This window comes from Henckelia pumila, chromosome 3, assembly GCF_033568475.1.
Source record: "Henckelia pumila isolate YLH828 chromosome 3, ASM3356847v2, whole genome shotgun sequence".
In the NCBI taxonomy this organism is placed as follows: domain Eukaryota; kingdom Viridiplantae; phylum Streptophyta; class Magnoliopsida; order Lamiales; family Gesneriaceae; genus Henckelia; species Henckelia pumila.
Genome location: NC_133122.1, coordinates 52215741 through 52235861, shown reverse-complemented (window position 1 = coordinate 52235861; position 20121 = coordinate 52215741). Strand labels below are relative to the sequence as shown.

The following is a 20121-nucleotide window of genomic DNA, read 5'->3' as shown; positions in this document are numbered from 1 at the left end:
TAAATTAATAAAATTAAAACTAGAAAATAAGAATATTATTTAAATATTAAAAATAAATTTAAATATTTTAAGATATATTTAAAATATATTTATTTAATGTAAAATAATTTTATATTAGTTGAGTGAAATGTGAGATCCATAAATAATGAGTGTTATTGTTAAAAGAGTTGTGGATGTTATGTGTTATTAACAGTGAGGTTTACATTTTTTTATAACGTGAAGAGTGTTATTGTGTTAATAACTAGGTGCTCTTAAATGGGAAAATTTTAATTGTGTTTTTAATCTTATTTTATACACCTATGCTAACGCATGAGTTGGCCCAATTGACGAAAAAATAAATATTATTTCTGTTTATGTATTCTCGAATCAAACTTTTTGCAACAAATTTCGGCACTATCGTAGGATTCTAGAGAACTTTGTCCAATCAAGCAAATCCCTCCTAGGAATAATTTTTTGTCAAATCCAAAATCTTAACAACCAACCAATTATAGTATATGATTAGAAGAACGCGCAAAACTCATCCAAACACCCAATAATATTTTAGCTGAGTGCTAAGCTCGGTTTTTCAAACTACGTACGTGAAAATGAAATTATTATTATTATTTTTATATAAAATCTTGTTTCGAAACTGACAAGACAATCGACCAACGGAAATCGTTTTCCCTTTAATTCTTTTTGTCCTCTTTGTCGTTGAAAATGAAATAGATAGGACATGGCCATCATTATCGTACATAAATATTTCAGAATGGTTAAGTTTTTGTTCTTTTCTGGACATTCATGCTCTTTATCCCATCCCAATCGCACTCAGATTAACAAAAACATTCAGTTTTTTTCAGACATACATCTTGCCTCGATAAATTCATGGATATAGTACTCCATAATTATAATTATGTACCAACAGGAATATATATATAATATTGAAACGATGTTTGAAAGAGGAATTAATATAACTGGAAATATCTTATTAGCTGATCATCATGAGTAAATGAAAGGGGGAGATGTTTGTGGGTTTGGAATGTTCTTTGAAGAAGTTTTGTCTTCATATATTGGCAATTAATCCCAGCAAGAGTAACATGCAGGCACATGATAACTTCTAAACATGGTGTCATTTTCCTTGATAAATATGCATGCCCATTTCTTCATTAGCTGTGATGTACCCTGCTTCATCATAAACCAATAACACCATCGATCGATCCCTTCACACTACACACTCATCTCTATTTTTTCGATAAAACGAATATTTTCGATCTCGATCGGTTCCATACCAAAATCTTGATCCATTGTTGCTTCATGATGTGTCTCACACTGGATATGTATATTATCAAGTTTGGGAGCTAAGCTATATCTATAACTTTTGATGGCGTAACATGATAGCACGATTCAATATATTTGGCTACAAAAAAGTGATGTAACATTTATTTGGCAAAGTGAGTGAGCAACAAGGCAACTCTCCACTCCTTAGAACATGGGAAACAAGTGTTAAGTATGACAATATAAACACTGTTTATAATTAGTTAATTTTTGCACCAACTCTTCATGTTTGTTTGGCAAATGGCAGATATGTGCCTCTTTCACCATGTTGTTTTGTAGGACGTTAGTGATTTAATTATCATGTTAATACTATCTTTTTCGATCCTATAAATATCGTTGGGTCAAATTATATGCATATAATTCTCATTCGATGTGAAACATTTGACAAAAGAAGACATAAGAATAACCAGATCAGATCTTAAAGTCGGATGGATATCATTTTTTGATAGGCAAAATTATAGTATTAATTTTTATCATAAAAAAAATTTATTTCACCCGAGGCAATAATTCATGTCGGTGAGAAAAACAAGTACGAAAAAAAATCATTAATTCTTTTGTACGTGTGAAAGGTAGTAGAACTGGTCTAATAGCCCAAATTAATGTCTCTAGGAGAAGTAACAATGTAGGGCACATACCAAAAGAGAAATGAACCTGTAACATCTGAACTCCTACACTGCACATGTCTTTGTTCTTACAACTCTTTAATTTTCTCACGAATGAAATATATAAATATACATACAAGTACTCATTCCCCCATGCACATTCACAAATATATACAAGATGGGACTTAGGAAAACAAACAAGTCCAGCCCTCAAAATCCAGTACACTTCAAGCAAATGGTCAAAAGATGTTCCAACTTCGGCAAGAGATGCGACGTCCCTAAAGGGCATTTCGCGGTGTACGTGGGAGAAAACAGGAGCCGGTACATAGTTCCCATCACGTTTTTGGGGTGCCCCGAGTTCCAGAATCTACTTCTACGGGCCGAAGAAGAGTTCGGATTCGAACATCATGCTGGACTCACCATTCCTTGTGATGAACAGGAGTTTTGCTCTTTGATTTCTGTGATAAGATGAGTGTGGCATTTTGAATTGGCAAAGCTAGCTATTGTGTAGTACTGAGAAGTCATGTATACTCATGCACCTTATTGTCTTTTACTATTGATTTTTCAAGTGTAAAACGACCGTTTTTCTTGTATCTATCCTAAACCAATTTGAAGTTATTTATTAAAAATATCATAAAAAATGTATATTTTGTAATCTATAAATAATACATTCTAATATTTTTTATATTTATCTATATGCTTTTGAATTTTAAATGATCATACTCTTTATAACATAAAAATTATTATATAAAAGTCATTTTTAAAAAAAATTGTAGAGATTTTTATATATATTTTAATTTTTATTATAATCTCTACACATCTTTTAAAAAAAATATTTAACAGGAAAAGTATTAATTACACGCTCGGGGCAATAGTTCATATAAACCACTCGAACACCTTGGAAATAAATATGAATAATAATACAAGCAGACTGATATAAAATATAAGAAATTTTTCTTAAAATACCATGGAACACAGTCGTCGATTATATCGAATAATGTCTGATCAATGTATGTTTTTGTTGGCTAATTTGTAATTATTTGGGCATCGTAAACTTGCTTAAAACATTTTGGTAAAAAAAATAATACATGAAACATACAATAACTTCAAATATGGTTAATTATATCTACCTCTCCTAAAGTTTAATTGTCTTATTAACAAAAAAGTTCCGTCATATTTAAATATTACATATACGTTTCCTGATATTAGCAAGAAGTGACAAATAGATCCGATGATTACATACTTTATATGTTTGTATTTTTCTTACATTTAACCCCCTACAAATATATGATAAATACAAATCTAATTGAAATGTTCAAAAGTTATTAGATTTATTTTAACTATAGTAGGATTTTTTTAAACTATTACAAAAGAGTGGGATAGATGTCATAATTTGAGGAAAAAATCTCAATTCAGTCTTAAATATTTTTTTTGTATTCATTTATAGGTATTTATGAAAATATTAATACTTTGAGGGCTTAACTAAAATTTGATTTTGTTTTTCCTGTTAATAATTTGCAGAGCCTAAATTTCCATTTGATGATGGTGATTGGTGTGAGTAAGAATGAATCTTGTGTGGGTTCACCTTGCGACCGTAATCCTACTGTCGGTAAACTCAGCTCTGAGCATCAGATTTCCCGATCGGAGCCCGAATGAAGGATCGGATTCGGATCAGCCACTCAAGACTGCGGTTTTCGCACTCGGAAGCTTCTGGAGGTCCGAAGCGACGTTCGGATGCTTGCCCGGCGTCGTGCACACCGCCGCTGGTTATTGCGGCGGATCCAAATCCAACCCGGAATACCGAAGCTTGGGAGATCACGCCGAGTGTGTGCAGGTTAATTTTCCTCGATCCATTCAAATATTGCCTGCGACCAATGTTTTGTCAGCTGGAATCGTTTAAATGGATGTGTATTTTTACTCGTTTATTTATTTTATTTTATTTTTTTATGTGAATTGATGAGATTGAAAGCTGAGAGCTAGATGAAGAGTTGCCATGTATTTTTTTGAATTGTTTATTAGTTAAAAAATGCTAGACTTTATCATTGGATCATGCTAAAATAATTGCTTTGGTGCCAAGAGGTATTATCAGAATATACGAGGAGGTGCATTTAGAATTTTGAATGACTGTGAGATGGCGTGGCTCTCACTGAGAGGGGACATAATAGAAATTATTGATTTCAGGGGATTTTGAGTGGGTAAGATTTTGAATGTTACCAAGAATTCACCAACTTGGGATTTTCATTGGCAGCGAACCAACAAAATTGAAAATCCTTCCTGTGCATTTTATTTTCTTTAAAATATGGATTCTTTCGCTTCCCTGGTTTGAAATTTCTACTCTATCCAGATTCTCAAGAGTCAAGACACGCATTTATCCTCGTCACAATTAACTTGTACTGAATGTTTGATGTTTGCCCATTTTTCTTGAATTACATATTGATCCCTTTGGTAGCATTCAACTGGAAAATATTTTACAGCCTGTGGGTATATAATGATTTATTTAAATATTTACTTGGTGATAAAACTGCATTCTTTGTTGGGCTCTTACGCCACTATGATCTCAATGAGGTGTGGGGCTTCTCGGTTGACATTTGTCAGGATTCTTCCCTGTTCTGGAACTTCCTTATGTTCCATGTTTGTTGTGACTCTGAAGCACTCTGTATTTAGGTTTTCATGCTGCAACTTTGTAACTAAGCTTAGTTCTTGTGATAATTGCTCTTCCATCCATACTGTGCAGTTAGCATACAATCAAAAAGTTATAACTTTCAGACAATTACTAGAGGTATTCTGGACTAGTCATGATTCTAGGCAAGTATTTGGTCAAGGTCCTGATGTTGGAAATCAATACAGGTATTAGTTTCGTCTCATTAGCCTTTGTTGCGTATATTCTTGACTCAAAACTTGTCAATTAGAAGGCCTGTGCCCTTACATGCCCAAGCATGTTACCTAAGCAGGTCTATAATCTTGACAAATGGAACTGAAGAATCCAGGCTTGCTGCTTTCAGCAAAGAAAGGGAGCAAACAAGGTCAAAAAGTAGTGTTGTTACCACCCAAATTCAACAACTAGGAACATTTTATCATGCGGAAGCTGAACATCAGGTTTTTTTATTGTTTATTTTCGGTTTAATCTTTAGGTTTGAAGCAATTCTTGATGATAAATCAGTGGTCATTCACATTCTCATAACCATGAAAAGAAATACCGGTGCACTTTGTATGGTAAAAGGGATTGAGTACAAATCTGAAATCCATGCTGTTCGTACTTGCTATATTCTCTGTTATTCGAGCTGTGGTGCATGTTTGTTCTTCCCTAGCAAGTAAATGAGATCGTCAGTGCCTAGAAATTGGCTTCACATTGACTTCCTTTTGAAATCAGAATTCAGAGGGTAGTTCTTCTCAGTGCTCTCTTAGATCATGGGCTAATGACTAGCTTTTAACTTTCCTATATGCAGAAATTCGAGCTCAAATTAAATCCATTTCTTCTTCAGTTGATTGGGAACTTACCTGAAGAAGAGCTTGAGATGTCTGTCCTGGCTACGAAGCTTAATGGATATGCAGCAGAGCTTTGTCCACCCAGGATACAAAAGCAGATAGATTCAAAAATCAACGAAATTGTGCGAAAAGGGTGGCCCATTCTTAGGGAAATTTAGTTTTGAATTCCGTGTTCTTTTGACGCAAAAAATACTGCTGGGAGATCATTTGGAAACTCATCCGGGCGTTTCTTGAGGAGCTGGCATTGCACATTTGTACTTGAGGTACTCGTGCTGGCAACTGGAAGATCTTTACTTGACCATTGATTCATTTGTAATTTGTGAATTTGGATTAGTTACTGGACTCATTCTCATATAATATATGTACATTTACCTCCTGGCTTTAGGCCTATCTACCAATGTCTCCAGTCCTAAATATGTAGCAACATCCAATTGTTGCTAAATTTGCAATTTAACGGACATTTAACAGTTGGGGAAAATAAGTCACAAATATCATTTGATGAACTTTTTTTTAGCAAAATTTTATGTAATGAGCATTCTTGACCTTATTCCAATCTTCGTGCTCGATTAATTTGAATAATGAAAATGATCGTTCCCATGTTTATGGGAACAATCATTTCTTCCATTTACTTTGGTATAATCTGCTCTCATGACTCCATTTTGTTTTATTTTATCTAGAAGATTCATCTGTAATTAGATTATATATCATTCGTAAAGTGATCATCACCCTAAACCTTAATTCACTGTCTAATTATAATAATATAATTAAACTATTGGCGGTGTAAATAATTAATAAAATAATAGTTATCTCTCTTGGATCTTTGTCTACTCGTGTACGCCCCTCTATTTAAATTTCGCATGAGTCAATAGGCCTCTGACTCTTTGTCTACTCGTGCACGCCCTTCTATTTGAATTTCGTCTGAGTCAATGAGGCCCTCTGACTCTTATTGTAACACCCGGTATTTTTAAATACGTAAATCCGCATGCATAATTAGGATATTTAATTATTTAAATTTTAGATTTATGGGTTAAATAATTATGTGAATTATTTGTGCATGATTTAATTTATTTTTAAGCAATTAACCCATAATTAGTGATTTTTATGATTTTTAGTATTTTAATTATTGTATCGCGTAAACGGGACCGTGGACGGGCGAGATGACAACTTTCTAGCCAATTAATTTCATGAGCCTTTTTAGAGCCCTAAAATATTATTTTGAGTTTTATTATCTCAAAATTTTTAGTATTTAATTTTATATAATTTTAGGAGTCCATTTTTATTCAAAATAAGCCAAAATATTGACTTTTTAGTATTTTTAAAATTCCCTTAATTATGTATTTCGGGATTGTTAAATTTATTATCAGATTTTAATTGTTAGTTAGAGTTTTAAGTTATATATTTTGAATTTAAAAACCCTTATTTATATATTTTAATTATCCTAAAAACCTATTTTAATTAAAATAAAACTCTAACCTAATCTACCCCAAAACCCATCGACCAAAAGCTCTTAGCCGCCTCCCTCTCCTCCATCTTCATCTTCTTCCTCGAACCAAAGCCAAGGTGACTCCATAGCTCGATTTTTCTGTAAGTTTCGAAGGGTTGTTCATCGTTCGTCGTCCCGGAAATCGTTCTACGCGCTTCTAAACTCAAACATCGGTGAAAGGCATGATTTCTTCTCTATTTTTCGTACAATATCAGTGTTATAGTGTGTGTGTATGCATCGATTTTTTTTATTTATGTTTCTTTAAGAAATTCTATCGGTTTTGTGGTATGCATATGGTGCTTGAAATTGTGGATCATGTTCACGTTTTTTTTACAAGCCATGGATCGTTCTAGATGCTGGTCAAGGTTGGTAGGATGTCTAAGGTGGGTCTAGGCTCAAGGGGCTCGAGGGGCTCGAGCCAAATGAGCCTAGAATCAAGCCAAGAGGTGATCGGCTCCATGGTAGACGCAGGCTAGGGTTTCGGATGAAGAGGATTCGGGTTCGTAGGGCTGGGTGCATGGGGCTCGAGCCAGGGTATGGTTCGAACCGGCAGGACCCTGGAAAGGTCCTGCCGGCGGCGCTCCGGTCGGTCGTGGCCGGAGCGGGGCGGCAGCAGGCTATGAAGGCCTGCTGCCCGTGCGGCGCGGCAAGGGAAGAGGGTTGGGGTGTTGGGTTCGGGCTAGGGTTTTTAGGTGTGGTCCGGGTCGGGTTCTTGGGTCCGGGTCAAGTCAGTGGGTCGTGACTCGGGTTAAGTGAGTCCGGGTCCGGGTTCGGTGGGCCGGGCTCGAGTATTTTTATTTTTAAACATTTTATGAATTAATGGGTTTTTGGGCCAATTAATTTGAAATAAAATTATTTGGACTCCCGAATAATTTTATTTGAACTTTTAAAATTTTAATTAAGTTAGTTCATAAATTTTATGGGTTTTTGAGCCCATAAAAGTTATTGGGTCAGTCTTTGGGCTTTTGGGCTCATTGGGCCAGTTTAAGTTGTTATTGGGCCTAGAATATTTTATGGGCTTTAAATGATTTTAATTGGGCTTAGAACAATGTTATGGGGCTTAAGTATGTTAATGGGCCAGATTTAAGTAAATGGGCTTGAGTGTTAGGGCCAGCAGTCCAGTACAATCCATGAGAAATTTGCATGTGTCCTGATTATATATTTAATTATTTTAATGCATTGAAGTTATTTTAAGGGAAAATTGCAAATTTAGTCCTGTATGTTTGTCACTTTGCGATTTTGGTCCTTTATGTTTTCACATTTCAGTTTTAGTCCTGTATGTTTCGATTTTTGGCAATTTCGGTCCTTTTTCTTCGAAAATGCTGACGTGGCACTGTACACGTCAGCTCCACATCAGCATTGAATTTGTGCCACGTCAGCGCCACATCGGAAAAAGGACTAAAATTGCCAAAAAAATAAAGATAGCGGACTAAAACTGCAATCTAAAAATATAAAGGACCAAAATCGCAAAGTGACAAACATACAGGACCAAAAAAGCAATTTTCCCTTATTTTAATATTTATATGTTAGTAAGAAATTAAATTAAATATATATGAAGGACACACCTTTTATTTAAGTACATGCATTCATGAAATAATTTTATGCATAATTAAATGTTTAAGGTTGAGAAATAATAAAATATTTTATGTTGGAAGTTGAAGTAGTGTGACAATTTAAGGGGGATTCGTCCCCATATGTGAACTATTGAAGGGCAGTTTACTGCCAATTTAAGAGGTGATTCGTCACCGCCACGTACGTTGGTTTTCACGCTGATCAGTATTTAATGTATGATTTAAGGTTACACTACGGATACAACCATGCGATGTTAGAAAATTACCTTGCTCAACAATGTTATGTATTATGTATGTCTATGTTATTTAAGTTAAGTTAAGTTATGTTATGTTATGAAATTTTCAAGCATGCTCATTCATGTATATGTATGTATTAGTATTTAATTGTTTTAAATTATTTTTAAACCCTTGTTATGTTAGCATGTTGGGCCTCTAGGCTCACTATACTAGTATGGTGCAGGTGAGTACGTTGAGGATGAGGTTGTACCCACCGGAGGCGAGGATGTATGAGCGGGCATGCAGTGACCCCGTGACCGTGATAGATGTCTGAGTCACATGCATGTTTTTGATTATGTCAGCACGTTACACATTTTATATTATTTTTCAGTGGTTGTGAGTTTTGAATATTTTATTGAATATTGTCAGTGCATGCAAATTTTAATCATTTTATTTATGCAATATTTTTAATTAAATGTTTGACTCAGATTTTTATTTTATTTTAAAGAATTCATTTTTATTTAAGTATTTAATTATTTATTTATTTATTTATTTTTAAATCTTTTTATTCTGTGCATATATGTATGGGCATATATGTACATATTTTATTTAGTAAGTATATAAAAAAAAAATTCCGCATATTTATTTATTAAGTATAGAGTTAGGGTCGTTTCAGTTGGTATCAGAGCACGGTCCTTGGAGGGGTCATTACTGCTATGCGAGCTCAGAAATCCACGCTACCGGTCTGTAAGTTTTAAGTGTTTATAGCATGATTTAATTTTTAGAATTTAAGTTAGCATTAAATTTTAAACAACTTAGTTATGCATGGCGATTTACGTAAAGAAATATGTCCTGGTGCAGAATGCCTCCTAGACCGATGAACAGACGTGGGGGATCTCCACCTCCACCTCCACCTCCGCAGAACCCTCTAGCAGCATTGGAGCAGGCCAATGCGAATATGATGGCAGGGATTACTGCTCTGTTAGAGCAGCAGGCTACTCGTCCCAGGTTGTCCCATGAGGAGGAGGTTGCTGAGAGGTTCCAGAAGAAGGGACCCAAGGAGTTTGTTGGTACCACCGATCCTTTGGTGGCGGAGGGATGGATTCGCTCTCTGTAGTCCATCTTTGCTTATATGGGGATCACACACACCGACAGGGTGAACTGTGCGACGTACATGCTGAGGGGTGATGCAGCACTCTGGTGGGAGGGTGCAGCCAGAGGAGTTCACCTTCCTACACTGACATGGGCAGAGTTTAGGCGTATCTTCTACGCCAAGTACTTCACTGAGGATGTGCGCAGTCGCATGATCCGTGAGTTTATGAGTCTCCGTCAGGGGGACAAGACAGTGGTTGAGTATGTGAGACAGTTCGAGAGGGGCTGTCACTTTGTGCCTCTGATTTCAGATAGTCCACCAGAGAAGTTGAGGCAGTTTGTGGAGGGTTTGAAGGCGGATATCAAGCATGATGTTCGCATGGCAGACGTCCTTACTTATGAGTCTGCAGTCAGTAGAGTCTTGCGTTCCAAGGAGGGTCGGAGAGAGATTCAGAGAGAGCAGCAGGGGAAGAGGCAGTTTCAGGCTGGGTATCAGCAACCATCTTCGCAGCCTCCTGCGAAGAAGCAGTTTACAGGGCCGGCTAAGGGCCCGAATCCACAGCAGAGGCCACAGCAGCAGAGGCCGCAGCAGCAGAGGGGCGGGGCCCCTAATGCCATAGCTTATCCTACTTGCCCGAAGTGCCAGAAGATGCATTCGGGACCTTGTCTATTGGGAGCAGGAGTTTGCTACCACTGTAGGGAGCCAGGGCATCAGATAGCTAACTGCCCGAGGAAGAAGAACACCGCTGGTAGGGTGTTTGTGATGCAGGCCGAGGAGGTAGATCCAGACACCTCCTTGATCACCGGTATATCTTACCCCTAACATTTTAATAATTTTCCTTTGGTTAAAATTTCGTCTTTAATTTGGAATTTGTTATTATTTGGGTTATTTAACTGCATGTTAGAATAGGAAGCATGTTTTACTTGTGATTAGAATTAAGAATTTGTAGTGACTCGTTGGGGAAAATTTAGTAGTGGTATGAAACTGTTGGGAATTTTTTGCGTGCAGGGAGAATTCTAGTTGGAGGCAACTCCACGTTTACGTTGCTAGATTCAGGGGCTACGCATTCGTTTATCTCCCTGGAATTTATCAGGCGGGTAGGCATCACACCTGAGAGTATTGACAGTGGGTATGATGTTACTATGCCGTCAGGGCAGATTATTTCTACCTCGAAGGTTATTCGAGGACTGGAGTTGGAGCTGCAGGACACTCCATTCGAGCAGATGTAGTAGTTTTGCTATTGAGTGGATTCGATTTGATTTTGGATATGGACTGGTTGACAGTCAATGGAGCTTCGATTGATTTTCGTCGGAGATCAGTGTCAGTGAGACCTACAGTAGGCGACCCGTTCACTTTTCATGCATCTCAGAGCAGTGATATTCCTCAGGTGATATCTCTTATTCAGGCGAGGAAGTTGTTGAGACGGGGTTGCCAGGGGTTTCTAGCGAGTATTGTCACGACTTCAGAGCCATCTAGCAGATCATTATCAGAGATAGAGGTGGTTCGTGACTTTCCGGATGTCTTTCCGGAGGATGTTGCCGGAATTCCACCAGTGAGAGAGGTGGAGTTCAGCATCGACTTAGTGTCAGACACCGTGCCTATCTCTAAGGCACCGTACAGACTTGCTCCTACCGAGATGAAAGAGTTGAAGGAGCAGATTCAGGAGTTGTTAGAGAAAGGCTTTGTTCGTCCTAGCTTTTCTCCGTGGGGAGCTCCGGTGTTATTTGTGAAGAAGAAGGATGGCAGTATGAGACTGTGCATCGATTACCGAGAGCTCAACAGGGTCACAGTGAAGAACAAGTATCCATTGCCGAGGATAGATGATTTATTTGACCAGTTGCAGGGAGCTTCGGTGTTCTCCAAGATCGACCTGCGATCTGGTTATCATCAGTTGCGTGTTAGAGATGCAGATGTGTCCAAGACTGCTTTCAGGACACGATATGGGCATTACGAGTTCTTAGTGATGCCATTTGGGATGACCAATGTTCCAGCGGTTTTCATGGATCTCATGAACCGAGTCTTTCAGCCGTATTTAGATCAGGTCATCATAGTCTTTATTGATGATATTTTGATCTATTTTAGGAGCATCGAGGAGCATAGACAGCATCTTCAGACAGCCTTGCAAACTTTGAGGGAGCATCGGTTGTATGCCAAGTTCAGCAAGTGTGAGTTTTGGCTTGAGCAGGTGGCATTTCTTGGCCACATTATTTCGAGAGATGGGATTGCAGTTGATCAGTCTAAGGTTGAGGCAGTGCAGAATTGGGGTATTCCGAAGAATGCTTCCGAGATTCGCAGTTTCTTGGGTTTGGCAGGATATTATAGGAAGTTCATCAAGGGTTTTTCCTCTATTGCAGTACCCTTGACTTCCTTGATCAAGAAGAATGCGAAGTTTATCTGGAGTTCAGACTGTCAGAGGAGCTTTGATCAGCTGAAGGAAACACTCACTACTGCACCAGTGTTAGCGATGACAGTACCACACGAGGAGTTAGTGGTGTACACCGACGCGTCTAAACTAGGTTTAGGCGCAGTGCTTATGCAGTGTGGTAAGGTTATTGCGTATGCGTCGAGGCAGCTGAAGATTCATGAGCAGAATTATCCGACGCATGACTTGGAGTTGGCAGCAGTGGTTTTCGCTTTGAAAATCTGGAGGCACTATCTGTATGGAGAGAAGTGCAAGATTTTCACAGACCACAAGAGTCTCAAGTACTTCTTCAAACAGAAGGAGTTGAATATGAGACAGCGCAGATGGTTGGAGTTGGTGAAGGACTATGATTGTGACATTAGCTACCATCCGGGTAAAGCTAATGTAGTGGCCGATGCTTTGATTCGGAAGTCGCCAGTGGTATCATGTTTGACCATACAGTTACCACTACATAGCGAGATTCAGAGATTTGGCTTGGAGTGTTATCCGAGTGGCCATGCACCGAGCTTGTCAGTGTTGACGGTGCAGCCAGTTCTGAGAGATCGGATTAGGGATGGACAGTCTACTGATGAGGTGTTGCAGCGATGGAGACAGAGAGATGAGGCTAGAGGTAACCTCTTGTATACAGTGGAGGATGGTATCGTTCAGTACCGTGGTAGGATGTGGGTACCGAACGTCGATCAGTTGAGAGCTGAGATTTTAGCAGAGGCTCACACATCTCCGTACTCCATTCACCCCGGAAGTACGAAGATGTACAAAGATTTGCAGCTATTGTACTGGTGGCCCGGGATGAAGAGTGACATCGGGAGAGTGGTGTCAGAGTGCTTGACTTGTCAGCAAGTCAAGGCAAAGCATCAGCGTCCAGCAGGACTTCTTAGACCTCTTCCTATTCCGGAGTGGAAATGGGAGAATATTACGATGGACTTTGTGGTTGGTTTACCGAGGAGTGCCAGAGGTTGCACAGCGATTTGGGTGATTGTGGATAGACTCACCAAGTCAGCTCATTTTTTGCCGGTGAGGACTACTTATTCTTTGACACAGTATGCAGAGCTTTACATCAGAGAGATTGTTAGACTGCATGGCATACCAGTGTCTATTGTGTCAGACAGAGATCCGAGATTCACATCTGCGTTTTGGAAGAGTCTGCACACATCTTTGGGGACTAGGCTTTTGTTCAGTACAGCATTTCATCCCCAGACCGATGGTCAGTCTGAGAGGATGATCCAGGTTCTCGAGGATCTTCTGAGAGCTTGTGTCATTGATTTTCGGGGCTCTTGGGAGACTAGACTGCCATTAGTGGAGTTTACCTATAACAACAGTTTTCAGTCGTCTATAGGTATGGCTCCTTATGCAGCATTGTATGGGAGGAGATGCAGATCTCCTGTGCATTGGGATGAGGTTGGTGAGCGGATTTTGCTGGGTCCTGAGATTGTGCAGCAGACAGCTGACATAGTGACTCAGATTCGAGATCGGATGAGGACTGCTCAGAGTCGGCAGAAGAGTTATGCAGATGCCAGACGACGAGATTTGGAGTTCGCTGTAGGTGATCACGTATTCCTGAAGGTGTCACCTATGAAGGGAGTAGTGCGTTTTGGCCGGAGAGGCAAGCTTAATCCGAGGTATATAGGGCCATTCGAGATCTTGGAGAGAGTTGGCACGTTGGCCTACCGTTTAGCTCTACCTCCAGGGCTAGCGGCAGTGCACAACGTTTTCCATGTATCCATGCTTCGGAGATATGTCTCCAACCCGTCACATGTGTTGGATTTAGAGCCCTTACAGTTGCCACCAGATCTAGTGTATGAGGAGAGGCCAGTGCGGATCTTGGCAAGGGAGGAGCGGAGGCTTAGGACGCGGGTCATACCGATGGTCAGAGTCCAGTGGCTGAATCACTCGGAGGAGGAAGCTACTTGGGAGACCGAGGCAGACATGAGGACTCGCTACCCGGAGTTGTTCGGGTAAGTACTTTAATTTCGAGGACGAAATTCAATTTAAGGGGGAGAGAATTGTAACACCCGGTATTTTTAAATACGTAAATCTGCATGCATAATTAGGATATTTAATTATTTAAATTTTAGATTTATGGGTTAAATAATTATGTGAATTATTTGTGCATGATTTAATTTATTTTTAAGCATTTAACCCATAATTAGTGATTTTTATGATTTTTATGATTTTAATTATTGTATCGCGTAGACGGGACCGTGGACGTGCGAGATGACAACTTTCTAGCCAATTAATTTCATGAGCCTTTTTAGAGCCCTAAAATATTATTTTGAGTTTTATTATCTCAAAATTTTTAGTATTTAATTTTATATAATTTTAGGAGTCCATTTTTATTCAAAATAAGCCAAAATATTGACTTTTTAGTATTTTTAAAATTCCCTTAATTATGTATTTCGGGATTGTTAAATTTATTATCAGATTTTAATTGTTAGTTAGAGTTTTAAGTTATATATTTTGAATTTAAAAACCCTTATTTATATATTTTAATTATCCTAAAAACCTATTTTAATTAAAATAAAACTCTAACCTAATCTACCCCAAAACCCATCGACCAAAAGCTCTTAGCCGCCTCCCTCTCCTCCATCTTCATCTTCTTCCTCGAACCAAAGACAAGGTGACTCCATAGCTCGATTTTTCTGTAAGTTTCGAAGGGTTGTTCATCGTTCGTCGTCCCGGAAATCGTTTTACGCGCTTCTAAACTCAAACATCGGTGAAAGGCATGATTTCTTCTCTATTTTTCGTACAATATCAGTGTTATAGTGTGTGTGTGTATGCATCGATTTTTTTTTATTTATGTTTCTTTAAGAAATTCTATCGGTTTTGTGGTATGCATATGGTGCTTGAAATTGTGGATCATGTTCACGTTTTTTTTACAAGCCATGGATCGTTCTAGATGCTGGTCAAGGTTGGTAGGATGTCTAAGGTGGGTCTAGGCTCAAGGGGCTCGAGGGGCTCGAGCCAAATGATCCTAGAATCAAGCCAAGAGGTGATCGGCTCCATGGTAGACGCAGGCTAGGGTTTCGGATGAAGAGGCTTCGGGTTTGTAGGGCTGGGTGCATGGGGCTCGAGCCAGGGTATGGTTCGAACCGGCAGGACCCTGGGAAGGTCCTGCCGGCGGCGCTCCGATCGGTCGTGGCCGGAGCGGGGCGGCAGCAGGCTATGAAGGCCTGCTGCCCGTGCGGCGCGGCAAGGGAAGAGGGTTGGGGTGTTGGGTTCGGGCTAGGGTTTTTAGGTGTGGTCCGGGTCGGGTTCTTGGGTCCGGGTCAAGTCAGTGGGTCGTGACTCGGGTTAAGTGAGTCCGGGTCCGGGTTTGGTGGGCCGGGCTCGAGTCTTTTTATTTTTAAACATTTTATGAATTAATGGGTTTTTGGGCCAATTAATTTGAAATAAAATTATTTGGACTCCCGAATAATTTTATTTGGACTTTTAAAATTTTAATTAAGTTAGTCCATAAATTTTATGGGCTTTTGAGCCCATAAAAGTTATTGGGCCAGTCTTTGGGCTTTTGGGCCCATTGGGCCAGTTTAAGTTGTTATTGGGCCTAGAATGTTTTATGGGCTTTAAATGATTTTAATTGGGCTTAGAACAATGTTATGGGGCTTAAGTATGTTAATGGACCAGATTTAAGTAAATGGGCTTGAGTGTTAGGGCCAGCAGTCCAGTACAATCCATGAGAAATTTGCATGTGTCCTGATTATATATTTAATTATTTTAATGCATTGAAGTTATTTTAATATTTATATGTTAGTAAGAAATTAAATTAAATATATATGAAGGACACCTTTTATTTAAGTACATGCATTCATGAAATAATTTTATGCATAATTAAATGTTTAAGGTTGAGAAATAATAAAATATTTTATGTTGGAAGTTGAAGTAGTGTGACAATTTAAGGGGGATTCGTCCCCATATGTGAACTATTGAAGGGCAGTTTACTGCCAATTTAAGAGGTGATTCGTCACCGCCACGTACGTTGGTTTTCACGCTGATCAGTATTTAATGTATGATTTAAGGTTACACTACGGATACAACCATGCGATGTTAGAAAATTACCTTGCTCAACAATGTTATGTACTATGTATGTCTATGTTATTTAAGTTAAGTTAAGTTATGTTATGTTATGAAATTTTCAAGCATGCTCATTTATGTATATGTATGTATTAGTATTTAATTGTTTTAAATTATTTTTAAACCCTTGTTATGTTAGCATGTTGGGCCTCTAGGCTCACTACACTGGTATGGTGCAGGTGAGTACGTTGAGGATGAGGTTGTACCCACCGGAGGCGAGGATGTATGAGCGGGCATGCAGTGACCCCGTGACCGTGATAGATGTCTGAGTCACATGCATGTTTTTGATTATGTCAGCACGTTACACATTTTATATTATTTTTCAGTGGTTGTGAGTTTTGAATATTTTATTGAATATTGTCAGTGCATGCAAATTTTAATCATTTTATTTATGCAATATTTTTAATTAATGTTTGACTCAGATTTTTATTTTATTTTAAAGAATGCATTTTTATTTAAGTATTTAATTATTTATTTATTTATTTATTTATTTTAAATCTTTTTATTCTGTGCATATATGTATGGGCATATATGTACATATTTTATTTAGTAAGTATAAAAAAAAATAAAAATTTTCCGCATATTTATTTATTAATTATAGAGTTAGGGTCGTTTCACATATGGAGGTGTCTCTTTCAGGGTCAATCTTTTCAAAGTAAATAAAATAATAGTAACCATTATCTTTTAATAATGAAAAAAGAATATAATTTAATAACGATGATAATAATTAAAATAAATAAATAAATAAGTAACGAACCATTATATTTAAAATATATAGTATCAATTATATGAATGAATTAAATCTACAATTCTATCTTCATCATCATTAAATCGATTGAAGGATTTGAATATATTTAATTAGGTATCTCAATTCTCAAATATTGTATATATTTTACTCAAAATTAGAATAATGAAATCTCTTAATGCCAAAATACACATGTTTAAATCCATTATCCAAGCAGATTGTTCGAAATTCGTGTATTTCAAATCATCGGGAAAATATTTCTTTTACAATGAAATCACTTGTAATTTTATGATATAGTCTCATATAGATCAATCGATCTATACAATAAAAATATTATTTTTACCATGAAATATAAAACTTTTATGAAGCGGATAATCAGAAATTCATGTAACAAAATTATCCGTAAAATCATTTAATAAAAGTTTGGCTATAAAAAAAAAATTTGTAAAAAAAATTGTACTTATATTTTAAATCATCGAGAAAATAAGGGGAAAAAAATAGATGTCTTGTGATATATGTCTCGTGGATTCGATCTATACAATAAAAATTAATATTTTTCTTATAAAGTCGAAAATCCATGTAACAAATATATTTAAATTCATTTCACGAAATTATTGCTATAAAATTGGACATGGTTGGAACAAAAGTAACAAGGGGTCAGCTGAGACTGAACAAATGAATGAAGCGGGCAGAACAGATTCTGATCCTCGAAAAAGGAAGAAACCGGCCGATCAAACCGACCATCGCCACCACAAGCTCGCCGCGAATAGCAGTAAGAAGACCAGACCTCCGCCGCCCTCATCGGAGAAAGTTAAGGCGTCTCACATACTCATAAAGCACCAGGGTTCCCGCCGCAAGGCCTCCTGGAAGGACCCCGATGGCACTCTCATCTCCGCCACCACCCGAGACGACGCCGTTTCCCAGCTACAGGATCTCCGCCGAGACATCGTCTCCGGCGCTGCCTCGTTCCGGGACCTCGCTTCCCGTCACTCCCACTGCAGCTCCGCCAAGCGCGGAGGAGATCTCGGTCCGTCCCCATCATCTCAATCTGCTGTTTTTTACGACTTCATTTTTTTCCCAATTTGATTTTTGATCCATTAGGTTCTACTACTGAAGGAGGAACTTCAGCTGTAGAAATATGGAAATCTTTAGACCTAGATCGTGGCCTCGTAATTTTAGAGTAATAGAACTAATAGCTGGACATTGAGAATGATAAGTTGATGTGCATGTTTCCATTCCGATCAAATTCTCCACTTTCCCTTTGAAACCAATTCTTTTATTTATGTTCATTTCAATCCTCGATGCATGTTCCAAGTTCTTGCTGGAAAAATATTATAGAAATCTTACTAAGTTAGACAAGAGGATCAAATTGTGCGTTTGTATGTAGTTAAATGATCATCAGAAGTCAAATAGTGATCGTTTCAGATCATGTTAACCCGCCCACGTCGTCGATGGTCGCTGATCCAATAAGCTGAGGGAATACAAGAACTTGTAGCCCTTTTGAATGTTAAGAAATTCTTTGAGAATTCTCTCCACATGTTGCGAAGGATGGATTTGGTAATGGAGGATTTCGAAACATTGATAGAAATCAACTCAACTTGTTGGAATTAAGCTATAATGTGATTTGAAACCAAATCCTTCAAATCTATGGCTCAAATTAAATCCTCTAATCCAAAATGCTAGCTTCGAGTACAAGGAGCATGCTAGCTCTCGTAAACAAACAAACATTGATAAGTAAGCTCAATGAGATATAATCTAAGCCTCGGATATCCGATAGAAATATTTAAGCGTGATTTTGGTAGTTATAGTTCTAGATGGGCATTTGGAGTTTGGTGGTATAAATTATTGTTCAACTCTAAATCGGTGGTTGGGAGGAGAGAAATCAATTAAACTATACTGCCTGTTTGAAGTTGAAGCATTGAATACATTACCATATATTGTAGAGATTGGCATTTTCAATGGACCAATTTTTAACGAGCTAGTGAGTTCTGCTCACTGCGGTAGATCTCCTCCTTTGATATTTTTTACTTTAATAGTATTTCTGGCCATGATCGAACGAAGTCCCATTAGTCATTATCATTACATGATGAAAGCCATGAGTTAGGAAACTGTAGAGCTTTGTATCAGTATGAATCTTTGGATCTGAGCTTCATGAAGTTAAAAATCCATAATCCAAATCCAACATATATGCTTGGCTATATGGAAAGAACATTGAGAGTTTTAAATTCATTTTTCAAATCCAAGACGTTGCTAAGCCGATATTTGGAGCATTTATTTGTATTCCTAAAAGAATTCATTTGAAACCCTTCATTCAACCCTTGTCAAATCAAAAGCAGTCTTTAAAGAATTTGTATTGAGACCAATTAGTTGTATTTTTCTGTTAATTCTTTTATTTATCGAATCTTACATGGGCTAAACCTATAACCTAAAATACATGACGATCATGCTTTAATTTTCAGTTTCTTTAAAACTGATTTCTGGAAATATGTGTCAATTGCAGGACCTTTTGGAAGGGGTCAAATGCAGAAGCCTTTTGAAGAAGCAACATTTGCTCTAAAACTTGGTGAGATAAGTGACATTGTGGACACTGACAGCGGAGTTCATATCATAATGAGAACGGGTTGATTCGCAACCCATCCCTTCTGATCATCAGATCTCCTTATTCGAAATCACAATCGATCCATCATTTGTTATAACTGCATATAGCCGTATATTCGGAGTTACAGCTATTTGCTAAACATGATTTCCTTTTCTTCTTTCTTTCTTTTTTTCCCTTCATTTTTACAATGGATGCAGCGTCAAGATCATATAAGTTGGTGTTTTGAAAAATCTCACAAGAATGGTGTGATGATTGAAGATTATTATTCTGATTTCATGGATCTGTATATGTATTGTATGCTTTGTTAGATTTAGATTTAGTACATGCTTCTTAATCCGCGAATTTATTTCTTTAATATGGTAAAAACAAATCCGCGAATTTATTTCTTTAATATGGTAAAAACATGTTTCTTTGGTGAAGGTATTACCAGAGATCAGTGTAACTGTAAAACCTACGTTAATATATTATGATTCGTTCTGGAATTCTTGGTTTACTACACAAATTAATCTTAAAAGCAAGCGT

The 20121-nt window shown here is 37.7% G+C and overlaps 3 protein-coding genes across 3 annotated transcripts; all 3 read left to right on the top strand.

Moving 5' to 3' along the window:
- Positions 1 to 2091: 2091 nt before the first annotated feature.
- Positions 2092 to 2399, top strand: LOC140892931 (protein SMALL AUXIN UP-REGULATED RNA 9-like). Its single transcript, XM_073301992.1, has one exon. It carries the CDS (start codon positions 2092 to 2094, stop codon positions 2383 to 2385), a length of 294 nt encoding a protein of 97 aa, XP_073158093.1. The 3' UTR covers positions 2386 to 2399.
- An 870-nt stretch (positions 2400 to 3269) lies between these two features.
- On the top strand, positions 3270 to 5791 carry LOC140891779 (peptide methionine sulfoxide reductase A5). The gene is made up of 4 exons (XM_073300418.1): positions 3270 to 3747; positions 4648 to 4760; positions 4865 to 5009; positions 5360 to 5791. Exons 1-4 carry the CDS (start codon positions 3478 to 3480, stop codon positions 5555 to 5557), a joined length of 726 nt encoding a protein of 241 aa, XP_073156519.1. The 5' UTR covers positions 3270 to 3477; the 3' UTR covers positions 5558 to 5791.
- Positions 5792 to 17640: 11849 nt separating this feature from the next.
- LOC140892522 (peptidyl-prolyl cis-trans isomerase Pin1) lies at positions 17641 to 19881 on the top strand. Its single transcript, XM_073301444.1, has 2 exons — positions 17641 to 18027; positions 19501 to 19881. The coding sequence occupies exons 1-2, from the start codon at positions 17676 to 17678 to the stop codon at positions 19623 to 19625; spliced, it is 477 nt and encodes a 158-aa protein (XP_073157545.1). The 5' UTR covers positions 17641 to 17675; the 3' UTR covers positions 19626 to 19881.
- The last annotated feature ends 240 nt before the right edge of the window (positions 19882 to 20121 follow it).